Source organism: Uranotaenia lowii, chromosome 2 (assembly GCF_029784155.1).
Source record: "Uranotaenia lowii strain MFRU-FL chromosome 2, ASM2978415v1, whole genome shotgun sequence".
NCBI classification, from domain to species: Eukaryota; Metazoa; Arthropoda; class Insecta; order Diptera; family Culicidae; genus Uranotaenia; species Uranotaenia lowii.
The window spans coordinates 205,412,006-205,425,324 of NC_073692.1; the positions used below are offsets into that span (position 1 = coordinate 205,412,006).

At 43.5% G+C, this 13,319-nt stretch overlaps 1 protein-coding gene across 1 annotated transcript; it reads right to left on the bottom strand.

Moving 5' to 3' along the window:
* Positions 1-6,619: 6,619 nt before the first annotated feature.
* LOC129742271 (uncharacterized) lies at positions 6,620-12,943 on the bottom strand. The gene has a single exon (XM_055734147.1). The coding sequence runs from the start codon at positions 12,941-12,943 to the stop codon at positions 6,620-6,622; it is 6,324 nt and encodes a 2,107-aa protein (XP_055590122.1).
* Positions 12,944-13,319: the final 376 nt, after the last annotated feature.

The following is a 13,319-nucleotide window of genomic DNA, read 5'->3' on the forward strand; positions in this document are numbered from 1 at the left end:
CCGAGAAGGTTTATACGGGCAGGTACAGTTTCTGACCATCAAACCAGCCGAAAAAGCAAAGCTCCCTCCCAATCCGTTTATCATCGCCAAGTCTGTGGACCAAGCCGTCGGCCGCATAGAATCAGCCAACCCAACCGAAGGAGGAAACTGCTATCTGCTGAAAGTCAGGAGCCAGGAACAAGTCAACAAACTGCTTCGTCTCAACCAGCTCATTGACGGCACCCCCATCACTGTAACATCCCATCCCACCCTCAACTCCAGCCAATGTGTCGTATCATGTCGGGAAGTTTCCGGCATGAGTGACGATGATCTGCAGAAAGAACTGGCAGACCAAGGGGTAACCCGGGTCTATCGTTTTATGAAACGTGTAAACGGCAAGAAAGAGGCAACCAATACCATGGTTCTCACCATAACCGGCTCCACTCCCCCATCCCATGTCTTCTTTGGCTATATTCGTGTTTCAACCCGAACCTACTATCCCCGTCCTTTGATGTGCAATAAATGTGGTAATTTCGGCCACTCTAAGCTTCGATGCGAGCAAAACGAAACCTGCCTGGTTTGTGGTGAAACCGCAGCTCATCCAAACTGTTCGAAAGACCCAAAATGCCTGAATTGCGAAGGTGCCCACCCAGCATTCAGCCGGAACTGTCCAAAACAACAAGAAGAGCAGGCCATCGTACGGATTCGTGTAGACCTTGGAATCTCCCAGGGCGCCGCTGTCAAGGAGTACCGAACCCGCTGTGCAGCAACCAAAAATTCCACAACTCTACAACAACGTCTGGAAGCCATTAAAACCGACACCAACCAAGACAAAAAGGACCAAAGGATCCGAGAGCTGGAAAATCAAGTTGCCCTCCTTATCGAACAACTCAAGAACCTCCAGAACTGCGCCAATTCGGTTGCGGAAACCGAAGAATCTGCCGACTCCGACGACACAATGATTTCCGAAAGCAGCTCCACATCGTCCACCCCGAAAAGGAACCGGAACCGCGGATCCTCTGAGGAACGCAGCACCAAATCAGATCTGGAACTGAAAAAGAAGCGACACCATCCCCCATCCTCGCAGATTGGTCAAAATCAACGGAATTCTCGTGGTAAGACCTAGCCATTCCCCTGCCACCTTGGTGAGTAATATCAACATTCGCCCCTTAAATTAAAATCATCTTTCAAATGGCCCTCTACGACTACGCTCAAATATTCCCCACCAATTCCACCCTATCTGAAGGAAATATTATCTCACCATCACCAAACTTGCCCCCCGTCTCAAATACATTTTCCCCTGTCTCACCCCAAACAAATCACAATATATTATCATCGCCTAGCTCAAATCGAGCCCCTGCCCCTAAAGCATTCTGCAATTTAGCAGTACAATGGAATTCCAGAGGTCTAACCACTCGACTTCCTGAAATACGAATCATTACCGCTGAATTCTCTCCCATAGTCATTGCTCTTCAAGACATCCTAACTAATTCTCCCGTCCCGGGAAACCTCATAAAAGATTATAAACTGTTAACAACCTCTGACCCCACACGGAATACCCGACAAGGGGCCGCTTTAGCCATTAAAAATAATACCCCACATGACATTATCAAAGTAAATTCCTCCCTCCACACCATAGTTGCCAGATTGCACTCTCCCATCGAAATTACAATAGTCTCTTTATACATACCTCCAAATATTACCTTTCATGAATTCTCAGAAAAACTACTAGAACTTCTCCCACAAATTCCTCCCCCCTTTCTCATCATGTCCGACCCCAATGCTCACTCAACCGCATGGGGCTGCCCATATACAGACAACAAAGGTAATTTCATAGAAGACCTCCTTTTAACTGAAAATCTATCGTTACTTAACAACAATCAACCCACTCGAATAGATCCTTCTACTGGTAACCTGACAACTCTGGATATTTCCATTGCCTCCTGGGAGCTGGGCTCCAAATTATCATGGAAAACCCTTAATGACACTCACGGTAGTGATCACTACCCCATACTAATACAACTAAAACACCCCACTCCCACTGCATCAACTAGACCTAGATGGAAATATTCAGAAGCCGATTGGATTGGGTACCAGTATGAAGTAGACCGTCTTCTGGAAATAAATAATCCAACATCCATATCCCCTTTTCTTCGAACGCTTTTTGAAGCTGGTAAAAATATCATTCCACGTACCAGTGGCGTTCCTGGTAAAACCGCTGTACCATGGTGGGGCCCCGAAGTTCGGGACGCCGTTAAACTGCGCCGAAAAAAGCTTAGAGCATTAAAAAGGATACCAAATGATGATCCCAGAAAACTGATTGCCCTCGAATCTTTCAAGGTCGCTAGATCCTCTGCTAGAGCAGCGGTTCGTTCTGCCAAACGCTCCTCCTGGCAGAAATTTACCGAAGAAATCCACCCCAACACCCCCCCTACAGTTCTCTGGGATAAAATAAAAGTTCTCAGTGGTCAGCCCCGAAAAAACCAGTTTAATCTGCTACTTAACCAACACTACACTAATGACCCTTCCCGTCTTGCTGAAGCTTTCTGCGAACACTTTTCCTCTACTTCCACCCCAACCCCCCAACACATAGCCCAAAATGAACCCAATCAACTCGAAGACAATAACCTCGAATACAATTCTGACTTTAGTCTGGGAGAGCTAGAGTTTGCCCTCAAAAAAGCAAAAGGACACTCCGCTGGTCCTGACGAGATCGGTTATCCCTTCCTTAAAAATCTCTCCCTCTCAGCCAAACTCAGATTTTTAAAAATAATCAACCTTCTTTGGAAAGACGGAACAATCCCTGCAGAATGGAAGAATGGGATTGTAATCCCTATCCCTAAACCTAAACTTAATCCTCACTTACTCGATAACTACCGGCCCATCACCCTATTAGATTGCTCAGGCAAAATTATGGAGCGAATGGTTAACAGACGCTTACAAGCAGTATTGGATAAAGACCATCGTCTAGATAATCGACAATACGCCTTCCGCCCCGGTCTTTCAACAGAAGACTACTTCTGTTCACTTGAGGCAATCATAGAAGAAACAATTGAAGATGGCTGTCACCTAGAACTATTATCGCTTGACATCTCCAAAGCGTTCGATCGGGTTGACCGAGCATTGATTGTCAATACCCTAACCGAATGGGGAATATGTGGACGCATGTTTCAGTATATTAAAAGTTTCCTATCAGACCGCTCCATTCAAGTCCTCATTAACGGTAACCGCTCTCAACCCAGACCTATTCTTGCTGGAGTGCCTCAAGGATCTGTCATTGCTCCCACTCTTTTTCTTGTTGCTATCAATTCCTTTTTCAACCATATACCCCACAATGTACAGACTATGATCTATGCCGATGATATATTACTCCTCTCAACTGCCCCCTTCATAAGATACGCCCGAAAGAGAATGCAAGACGCCCTAAATACAATAGGGCAATGGGCCCCTTCTGCCGGCTTTGTTTTTTCCCCCAACAAATCCAAACTCCTACACATTGGACCTAACCGTAGAAAATTAAACAAACTCCCTCCCCTCAAACTGCTTGATCAAACAATATCCCTTGTCCGTTCAACTAAACTACTAGGTGTTTGGATAGATGATCGCCTAAACTTTAAACGACACCTCGATCAAGTTCGAAAAAATGCTAAAAACAAGCTGAACATTCTTAAGTTCCTGTGTAATTACACCAGCTCAGCCCATCGTCATTCTCTCTACCGTTTTCTGCATGGGTGGATACTCCCATCGGTCTTGTACGGACTCGGATTTGTAAGCCGTGCTAAATCAGCCCTGTTAAAGCAGTTGGAGCCTTTCTACAACGATTGTGTGCGCACAATTAGTTGCGCCTTTAGAACCAGCCCAATCCCCTCCATCATGGCTGAAAGTGGGCAGCTCCCATTCGAGTATCTTGTAGCAAAACATCTTACCTCAAGATCCCTACGCTGGTTAGCTACTTCTGGCTCCGAAAACTCGCCACTGATCATCCGAACAAATTCCCTACTTCAAAACCTTGGAATCCCCCTCCTACCCCCCATCTGCCCCAGAAAACAAACTTCCTTCCGTTATTGGTTTGAAAAACTCCCTACTATCGACGAAAGTATGTCGCTCAAAATCAAAGCCGGACAGGCCTCTAAAATCATCCTTCCCTATTTCCGTTATTTGATTGAACACAAATACTCAAACTTCTCCCACATTTACACCGATGGTTCCAAAAAAGATAATATGAAAGTTGGGTGTGGCATCTATGATAACCAACAGAACCGTAGCCTACCCCTACCATCAGCTTGCTCAGTCTTTAGTGCTGAAGCGTGCTCTATTATGGATGCCCTCGAAAACTCCTGTCCTGACTCACATCCCTCAGTCATATTCACCGATTCAGCCAGTGTGCTGAAAGCAGTTTCTGGAGGTAGCCTCAAACACCCATGGATATCATCCATCTCTGATCTGGCTGTCAGGAAAAAAGTAACACTTGTTTGGGTACCGGGTCATTCCGGCATTCCAGGCAACGAGGCCGCCGACCACCTAGCAGGTGAAGCATCGAACTTAGAACCACCCTCAATATCAATTCCCCAAAAAGATGCTTACAAATGGACTTCAAACCAAATCCAACTTGCTTGGGATATCGCGTGGAACCAGAATAGAAATGCCAAATTAAGAGAGGTGAAAAATTCCACGACAAACTGGGTTGACCAAAAAAAGAGAGCCGACAGAATAGTCCTAACCCGATTGCGTATTGGGCATACACGTCTCACCCATTCACACCTTTTTGATCGTACAGATCCACCCATTTGTCCCTCCTGTAATGTCCAAACAACAGTTAAACACCTCCTTACAAACTGCACTGCGTATTCCCAAGCAAGGGAGGATTATGAATTGGCCGACAACCTCAGACAGATCTTGTCAAATTGTCCAGAAGAAGAAAAACGGCTTTTAGCCTTCCTCAGAAACATTAAACTGTTCCATAAAATTTAAAAAAAAAAAAAAAAAAAAAAAAAAAAAAAAAAAAAAAAAAAAAAAAAAAAAAAAAAAAAAAAAAAAACGACAAGCCACGGAGGATATTGGGATGAATAAACCCATTGGGCTTAAAATCCCAGAAAAAAAAAAAAATATATATATATATATATATAATCATTAGGTCAAAATATGGCTGCTGGAAAACCTTTTACCGAATTTGGCACGAGCATTCTAGTTTGCATTTTTTAACGATGTACATATTTAGGATATTCCTGATGACCTACAATGCACTTAATAAAAAAAATGCAAATGGCTTATTCCAAGAGATTCCAAGCACCCCTCAACTGGAGAACCGAGTTTAATTTTTTCATTCTCCAAAAATAAATTGCACAAAATTAGAAAGGTCATTTCTGTATCTTCATTTTCCATTTAAAGATTTTCAGTTACCTTTTTTTTTTAAATTGAGTATGTTATCACTGAAATTCAAAAATTTTAGTATGAAAATAATTGGATTTAAACTATTATTCTGTATTTTAAACATAACTTTGACAAAACTCTAGCTAAAGGGTGATACGGTCGAAATTTGGTCAATATCAACTTGACGTATTTCTTTCAATTTTGCATTTAAAAATCCTGAACACACCGCATTTTGAAGGTGTGTGTGTAGAATGTTGTTCCTATTTTGATTTTGGAATTCACTCTTCAGTTGTCAAAATGCCGTCCAATTTTTTTTGTTTCGATTATAGTCATTTTACCATTTTTATGGCATTCGCGACTTTATTAACGTTGCAGTTGGCGGATCGTTATTGAAAAACTCATCCGGTACAATTGTGTTCGATGTTTACTCTTGCGATGTAAAATGCCGTCCAAGGAAGAAGAGCAGCGTATCAAAATTTTTCTCGCGTATATCAAAAATCCGAGCTACTCGCACGCAAAGCTGGCAAAATCGCTAAAAGTTGCCAAACCAACCGTTACAAATGTAATTAAAGTGTTTGGGGAACGTTTGTCGACAGCCAGGAAGTCTGGATTGGGAAGAAATCGAAAATCGGAAGCCGCTGAGACGACAAAGAGTGTTGGGGAAGTCGCAGGTGTCAATAAAACACAAATTTTGATAGCGGATGCTTAAAACTAAAATATATAATTCAGTTAGTTAATTATTCGTCATTTAGAAGTTCCAGATTCAACCTACATTTAAAGTGTTCCGACAATCTGATATTCTGCCCTTCTCCAACTCAATATAATTCAAATATAGCTGAGCTACTCAATGGATTCGATCTCCTGCTGTATAATATTTTAATGATATCGGTTAAACTTTCTATTTATCTTTAATTATTTAGGTTACCGTTATACTGTGAAAACTTCTATAAGATGCGACGTATTTCTGGCACTCAACACTTCCAAATCTGCTTTTGCCTGATAGAAATAATTAATATGATTTGTACCAAAGGGTTAACAAGAAAAACTTACAATATGCAACTGTGATAAACTGCTAAACTGGTATTTCAAATGATTGAGTTAGCATCAAGACTCGAACTGCTATTCGCCTAGAAACACGTTTTCACCTTATCTTCGATCAGGATCATATCTGTTATGACAACAAACTGACAATGACAGATGTCGCTGGAACTCACCCTTTATCACCAAGGGGCTCGCCAACATCCCCCTCCCCGTGTAGTTTCGTCGACATCTACTCCTGACGAACATCCAAAAGAGCTACTTTAGTAGCTGGTCGACGACATACTCCGGTTGCAGTTTGTATGACGACCTGCCGCACTTGGCCATCAGCAGCCTTGACTACTTCCAGGATACGTCCACGTTCCCAACCATTTCGGCGATTTTCGTTGATCACTATTACCACATCTCCTTCTTCTAGTGGTTTAACGGCATCAAACCATTTCGTTCTCCGAGCTATCGAAGGTAAATATTCCTTAATCCATCTGGACCAGAAGAGATCAACCAACGTTTGCGCAAGGCGCCAACTGTCGCGTAGAACGCGTGTGTCTGTTTGAATCAATCGGGCTGGTTGTGTAATCCCTTTTTCACTGTACATTAAAAAAAGGTTAGGGGTGAGGGCTTCTGAATCGAAATTATCAAGAGGAACGTAAGTTAAAGGGCGGGAGTTGACAATTGATTCCGCTTCTAGAACAACCGTTTCCAAAATCTCATCACTTGGGTTTTGTACATGTTCACCAACGGCCTGCATTGCCTCTTTAATCGAGCGCACCATTCTTTCCCAGCACCCTCCCATGTGTGGGGTTAGCGGTGGGTTAAAATGCCATTGAGTATTGGTATTTGTGAAAGTAATTGCACATTCTTCATTAATGTTTTGTATCTGATGCCGTAGAATGTTGTACGCACCTCTGAAATTCGTCCCGTTGTCAGAATAGAAGGAAGAAGGTGATCCACGACGAGCAATAAACCTTCGAATAGCTAGTATGCAAGAGCTGGCCGATAGACTGTGAACAATTTCAACATGGACTGCCCGTATAGTCAAACAAGTAAAAAGAGACACCCAGCGCTTAACGAGGCTTCGACCTTGTTTAACCATTAGAGGTCCGAAGAAATCAACTCCAGTATGAGTGAAAGGTTTGATGTATGGTGTAAGTCGAGCGGTTGGCAGAGGAGCCATTCTCGGAGGCCGTGGTCGAGCATTTCTAATTTGACATAGTTTACATGATTTTGCTACTCTTCGCACAGAAACGCGAAGGTTTTGAATTCTATAACGTTGATGGATTTCGTTGCAGACTGTCTCGTTGTTACGATGAAAAAATCGTTGGTGATAGTGGTAAATGAGAAGATCAGTGAAATGGTGGTTCTTCGGTAGGATGATGGGATACTTGTTTTCAACTAATGGATGCGGAGCCACGCCGATTCTACTGTCCATTCGTATTACACCGAACTCATCCATAAACGGTGACAACGGGTACAAAACACTGAGCTTAGATATCGAAACGGTTTCCGCATTTTTGATATTCTTTTTGAGAAGCCGGTATTCTGCGGGGTATACCTCAGTTTGTACTTGTATGATCAAAAAAGTCTCCGCTCGCTGCATCTCTTCTGATGTGTAGGGACCTGTTATCACCACCTTTTTGAATCTTTGAGCCACACGAAGGAAGCAGGATGTTGCACGAATCAATCTTTCCCACCGTGAATACCGTGTTATTTCAATAAGAGTATTGGGCAGTTCGTTATGGTGTAGAAAGGCAGCCCTAAGTTCCTCTTCCGGTTGCGAATTGGTTTTTCGGTCTGCTGGCCACAAATTTTCCGGCTGTTGAAGAAACTCGGGACCTGTGAACCACCGATCAGACGGACAAAAGCTTGGTCCGTTTCCCCATTTGGTTGCATCAAACGCCACATTTAGTTTAGATGGCACATACCTCCACTCAGAAATAGTTGTTTTTGTTAAAATTTCTCCAACGCGGAAGGCAACAAATTGGTGATAACGACGACTATCGGATCGAAGCCACGAGAGAACTGTGAGGGAATCAGTCCACAAGTATCTACGACCAATTGGAAGTTTCAAAGTTTCGGACACACTCTCTATCAGCCGAGCTCCCATCAACGCTGCTTGTAGCTCTGACCGGGGCATAGATATGGGTTTGAGAGGAGCTACTTTCGTCTTCGCAGCAACCAAAGCACATGTAGGATTATCACTTTTCAGGATCCGTAAATACGCTACACATGCGAATGCAGACTCGCTAGCATCAACAAGCACATGTAATTGAAGTCCATCGAGAGCCGAAATAACCATCCCAGGAAAAAAACACCGCGGCACGCTGACTTCGTTCAATCTTGGCAGTAAATTTCTCCACCTATTCCAGACTTCAATTAACTCATCAGGTATAACATCATCCCATTCAGCTCCATATTTCCACAGTTCTTGCATCAGTATTTTACCATGCACTACAAAGTGTGCGACGAGACCTAAGGGGTCAAATAGACTCATGACCGTGCTCAAAATTTGCCGCTTCGTAGGCGCTCTGCTGCTATTTAAAATTCGTTCAATCGCTGGTTGCATGATTGTATTGAAGGTAAAGGTATCGGAATGAGGTCTCCACATCATTCCTAGGATTCGCTCAACTTGATTTGACTCTTCTACGCCTGGCTCGAACTTGAGCGAAATGTTCTTTTGTACAGATGCGGCACCGATTTTTTTGAGAACTTCAGTCGAGTTTGACACGAAATTGCGAATCTCAAACCCTCCTAAAGAATGCACATACCTGACTTCATTTATACGCGTAACCGCTTCCTCTGGAGTATCCAAGGAATCCAAGTAGTCATCGACATATGTTCGCTCAACTATGGCCTCAGCCGCTAGTGGATACTGTTCGGCGTGCTCGTGGGCGTTTAAATTTTTAATATATTGCGCGATACATGGCGAGCAGGACGCGCCAAAGGTAGCAACATCCATTACATACACTTGGGGTGGCTGGTCGGGCTGATCACGGAACAAGAAACGTTGCGCCTGTCGGTCTTCCTTTCTGATGTTTACCTGATGGAACATCTCTTTAACATCGCCGCAGATAGCAATGTTCTTCTCACGAAATCGTAGTAGAATGGCAGTGAGGGAAGCTAGCATATCAGGTCCCTTACTCAGCATATCGTTCAGCGATACGCCGTAGGATTTCGCGGCTGCATCCCACACTAAACGGATCTTTTCCGGTTTTTTTGGGTTACGCACTACGCCAAGTGGTAGGTACCATACCTGTTCAGGCTGGGTTTCCGCCAACTCTTGGTCGGTTATTTTATGTGCATATCCCTGATCAAGGTAGTTCTTTATTTGCTCTCGTACAACTTTATACAACTGAGGATCCTTTTCCAATTTTTTATGCAAACTTATTTCTCTGCGTACTGCAGTAGCATATGAATTAGGAAAACTTCGATATTGATATTTCCACAATAATCCTGTTTCGAATCGGTTGCCTATGCGCCTCGTTGTTTCCTCGAGCGTTCTCAATGCCCCTTTTTCCACACTTTTATCAAATCGTTTGACAACTAAGGATTCTTCTAGGCCGAAAAACTGACCAACCAGTCCATGCAGTTCTTGGTTCGATGTCTGCTGATCAACATGAACATGAAGATGCTCTACACAGTCCGCGGTACTCAATTGTTTACCATAGACGCTCCAACCCAAACGCGTTTTTACAGCAACTAACTCGTTGTTTCGTCCTTCTCGGGTAGCCAATGGTGCTAACAGTCGAACTTGATCAATCCCTATAATAATCCCTGGAGTAGCACTGGAATAACTTTGCAAAGGGAGTCCCTTGAGATGCGGATATTCTTTCTGTATGGTTTCATAATCAAACGATTGTTCTGGAAGTTTCAATTGTGGTACTGTCCTCACGTCTTCCATTTTAAACATTTTGTCCGATCCCTGAGCGGAAATTAAAACGGAAATTCGCTGCGATTTCTTCTCTTCGCGAGATATGTCCCCAGTCCACGATAACCAAAGGGGGTCTACTCTCCCTGTGATACCAAGTTTATCGGGAATCCACGATTCAATCATGGTTGCTGAAGATCCGTCGTCAAGGAAGGCGTATGTTTCGATTTTCTCACCACCACAGTGTATTTCAACCGGCAGATATCGGAAGAGAGCATACGAAGTCACAGCATGGTGGTTATGATAAGCAGTTTCTCTGTTAACCTGGTTTTTCACATTATGATTGCTGGGGCTACTAGTGGCATTTGAGTGAAGTAAACTATGGTGTCGTACTCTACACCCTTCAACTCTACACTCTTTAGTAGATCGGCAAGGCCATCTTCTGTGGGGTACAAGACAGTTTCTGCACATTCCTTTCTGCTTGATAACTTTACACCTCCCTTCTACATCGAGAGCTTTAAACTGACTGCAGTTAGCCACTTCATGACTAGGGTTAGAGCAGTAAACGCAAAGCTTCCTTGGTACTTGTTCAGAATCCGACGGTTCCTCGGATTCATGATCTTCCACGTGCACATAAATTTTCTGCTTCTCACGCACAGACTTTCCAGACTTTTCGGGGTTAAGAGCCGCCTTTTTCGGTAAAACAACGTCTGCTGTAACTACAACGAGTTCTGTCATGAATGTGCTGAACGTTTCAAGATTGACAACCGAGTTCTTTCGCTTGAAGCGTGACCAATCTATCTGCAACTGTGTGGGGAGTTTTTCCACTAGTTCTATCAGCAACGATGAGTCAAAGAGATGTTCTCTCAATTGTGCTGTTGTTAAGTAATCCACCGCATTTTTTACTGCCAGCCCAAATGTTATAATGGATTGCAAATTTTCATGTTTGGGTGGTGGTAAACCGCGGAGCTGTTGTAGCATGGTGTACAGTAAAATTTCTGGTTGCCCGAAAAGCATTTTCAAGGTTTCTATAATTTCTGGTACTGCTGCTGGAAATTGTAGCTTACTTTTAACTGCGTCCAATGCCTGGCCTTTCAGGCAACGTTGAAGCCTCGCTAGATTTTCTTCGTTGGTGAAACCACATGAATCGGAGCTGTTCTTGAAAGACCAGAAGAATAGGGGCCAATCTTGCGGATGTCCCGAGAAGTCAGGAAGTTCTCGTTGGATCACTTGGCGTGCTGCCAGTTGTTTATTCGACGGGCCGGTATAATCTTCCCGAGGTATCACTGGTGGTGGGCGATAATTCAATCTCGTCTGTAACGGTACTTCCACTGGCTTCGCAGGTAGCACTCGGGTATTTTGCAAAAACGGAGACATTGTCGATGGAGGGCTTAGCCCTTCGTGCCCAATTGGCAATGAACTAGAGGCTATTGTAGTAATTGGCACGGATGATAGGGGATCTACCACCCATGTAACATTAGGGGAATTATTCATAGCAGATGCATAAGGATGAGGCACCCCTTCGGATAATCTGACAGAGCCCTGTACTAACGTCATATCGGTACAGTTTGGAACTACCGAGTATGCAAAAGGTGGGCCACTATTGGGGCCTGTTGTAATTTTAACTGATTCATTCGCTGACATAGGAGCAATAGGTTGTTGCTGGAAGTTCGACAGTGGAACGCTTAAATTGTGTCCGATTGTTTCTTCCGAGATTGTAGAAAGTGGTCTTCTGTCGCATAGTGAATTGACAAAACAACGCATTGCTGAACTGTCTGGTGATATACAGAACGATGATGGTACTAAAAGTCGATTACCTAGGTCCTCTGGGCGATCCATAGCTGTCCGATTGGGCTCTGCCAATGGTAATGCTGATGGTAGTTTTTGGGAAAAGGTTTCTGGTACGCTCACTCGCGGTACTAAACGTGATCCTGTCGGACTGACAACCGTTAACTGCGGCATTCGAATATCCGGAAGAACTACGGGAGTTAGCAACGGTAAACCTTGTCCAGCATACGGTGTTGAGGCAGATTTCGGAACTAGAGGCACATTCGGGGGACTACTAAGTGAGATCGAAGAAATAGCTCTAGCTACTGACACGAATGGCTCTGTGTTTGATGATTGCGGCGGAAACTCCCAGGCAGCAACTCTTTCCGGTTGTGCACCCACCGGTTCCTTCGCCAACCAATTTTCTACAATTTGCCTACTATTCCTGCTGCTAGCTTTGCTTTGCTCACTCCTATTACCTCTCGAACCCTCTCGCTGGACATCGTATTTCTGTTTTAGAAATTCCTTTTCTATTTCCAATCGCTTCTTACGAAATTCCTTCCGGTCTTCCTCTTCTTTCTCTAGTGCTTTCAATTCCATATCCTTTTCCTCTTCTAGCATTTGTATATTTTCTTGGATTCGTGACGATCGTCTACTGGATCTTGATGCAGCCTTCGATGCGACTTCAACAGTATTTGAAAGGCATGCTGCACATACCCAAGATTTCTCAGTGGCCTCTATTGAAGATGAGACGCCCGCGCAATCGTAATGAGCCCAATTCTCACATTTGTCGCAGCCTACAAGATTAGCAGCACTGTCCGGCCGACTACACAGGAAGCAGTTGTGTTCCACGGCGGCATCAGGGGTAACAACTCTCTTGGAACGAGCTTCTTCCGTTGGCATGTTTTGGTTGTTACGATCCATTGTATGCAACTTTAAATTTTTAAGTTTGTTGGGGAAGTCGCAGGTGTCAATAAAACACAAATTTTGATAGCGGATGCTTAAAACTAAAATATATAATTCAGTTAGTTAATTATTCGTCATTTAGAAGTTCCAGATTCAACCTACATTTAAAGTGTTCCGACAATCCGATATTCTGCCCTTCTCCAACTCAATATAATTCAAATATAGCTGAGCTACTCAATGGATTCGATCTCCTGCTGTATAATATCTTAATGATATCGGTTAAACTTTCTATTTATCTTTAATTATTTAGGTTACCGTTCTACTGTGAAAACTTCTATAAGATGCGACGTATTTCTGGCACTCAACACTTCCAAATCTGCTTTTGCCTGATAGA

What these genes read in the sequence shown, in the direction of transcription:
- LOC129742271 (XM_055734147.1), bottom strand. Translation starts at nt 12,943, where the DNA reads ATGGATCGTAACAACCAAAACATGCCAACGGAAGAAGCTCGTTCCAAG.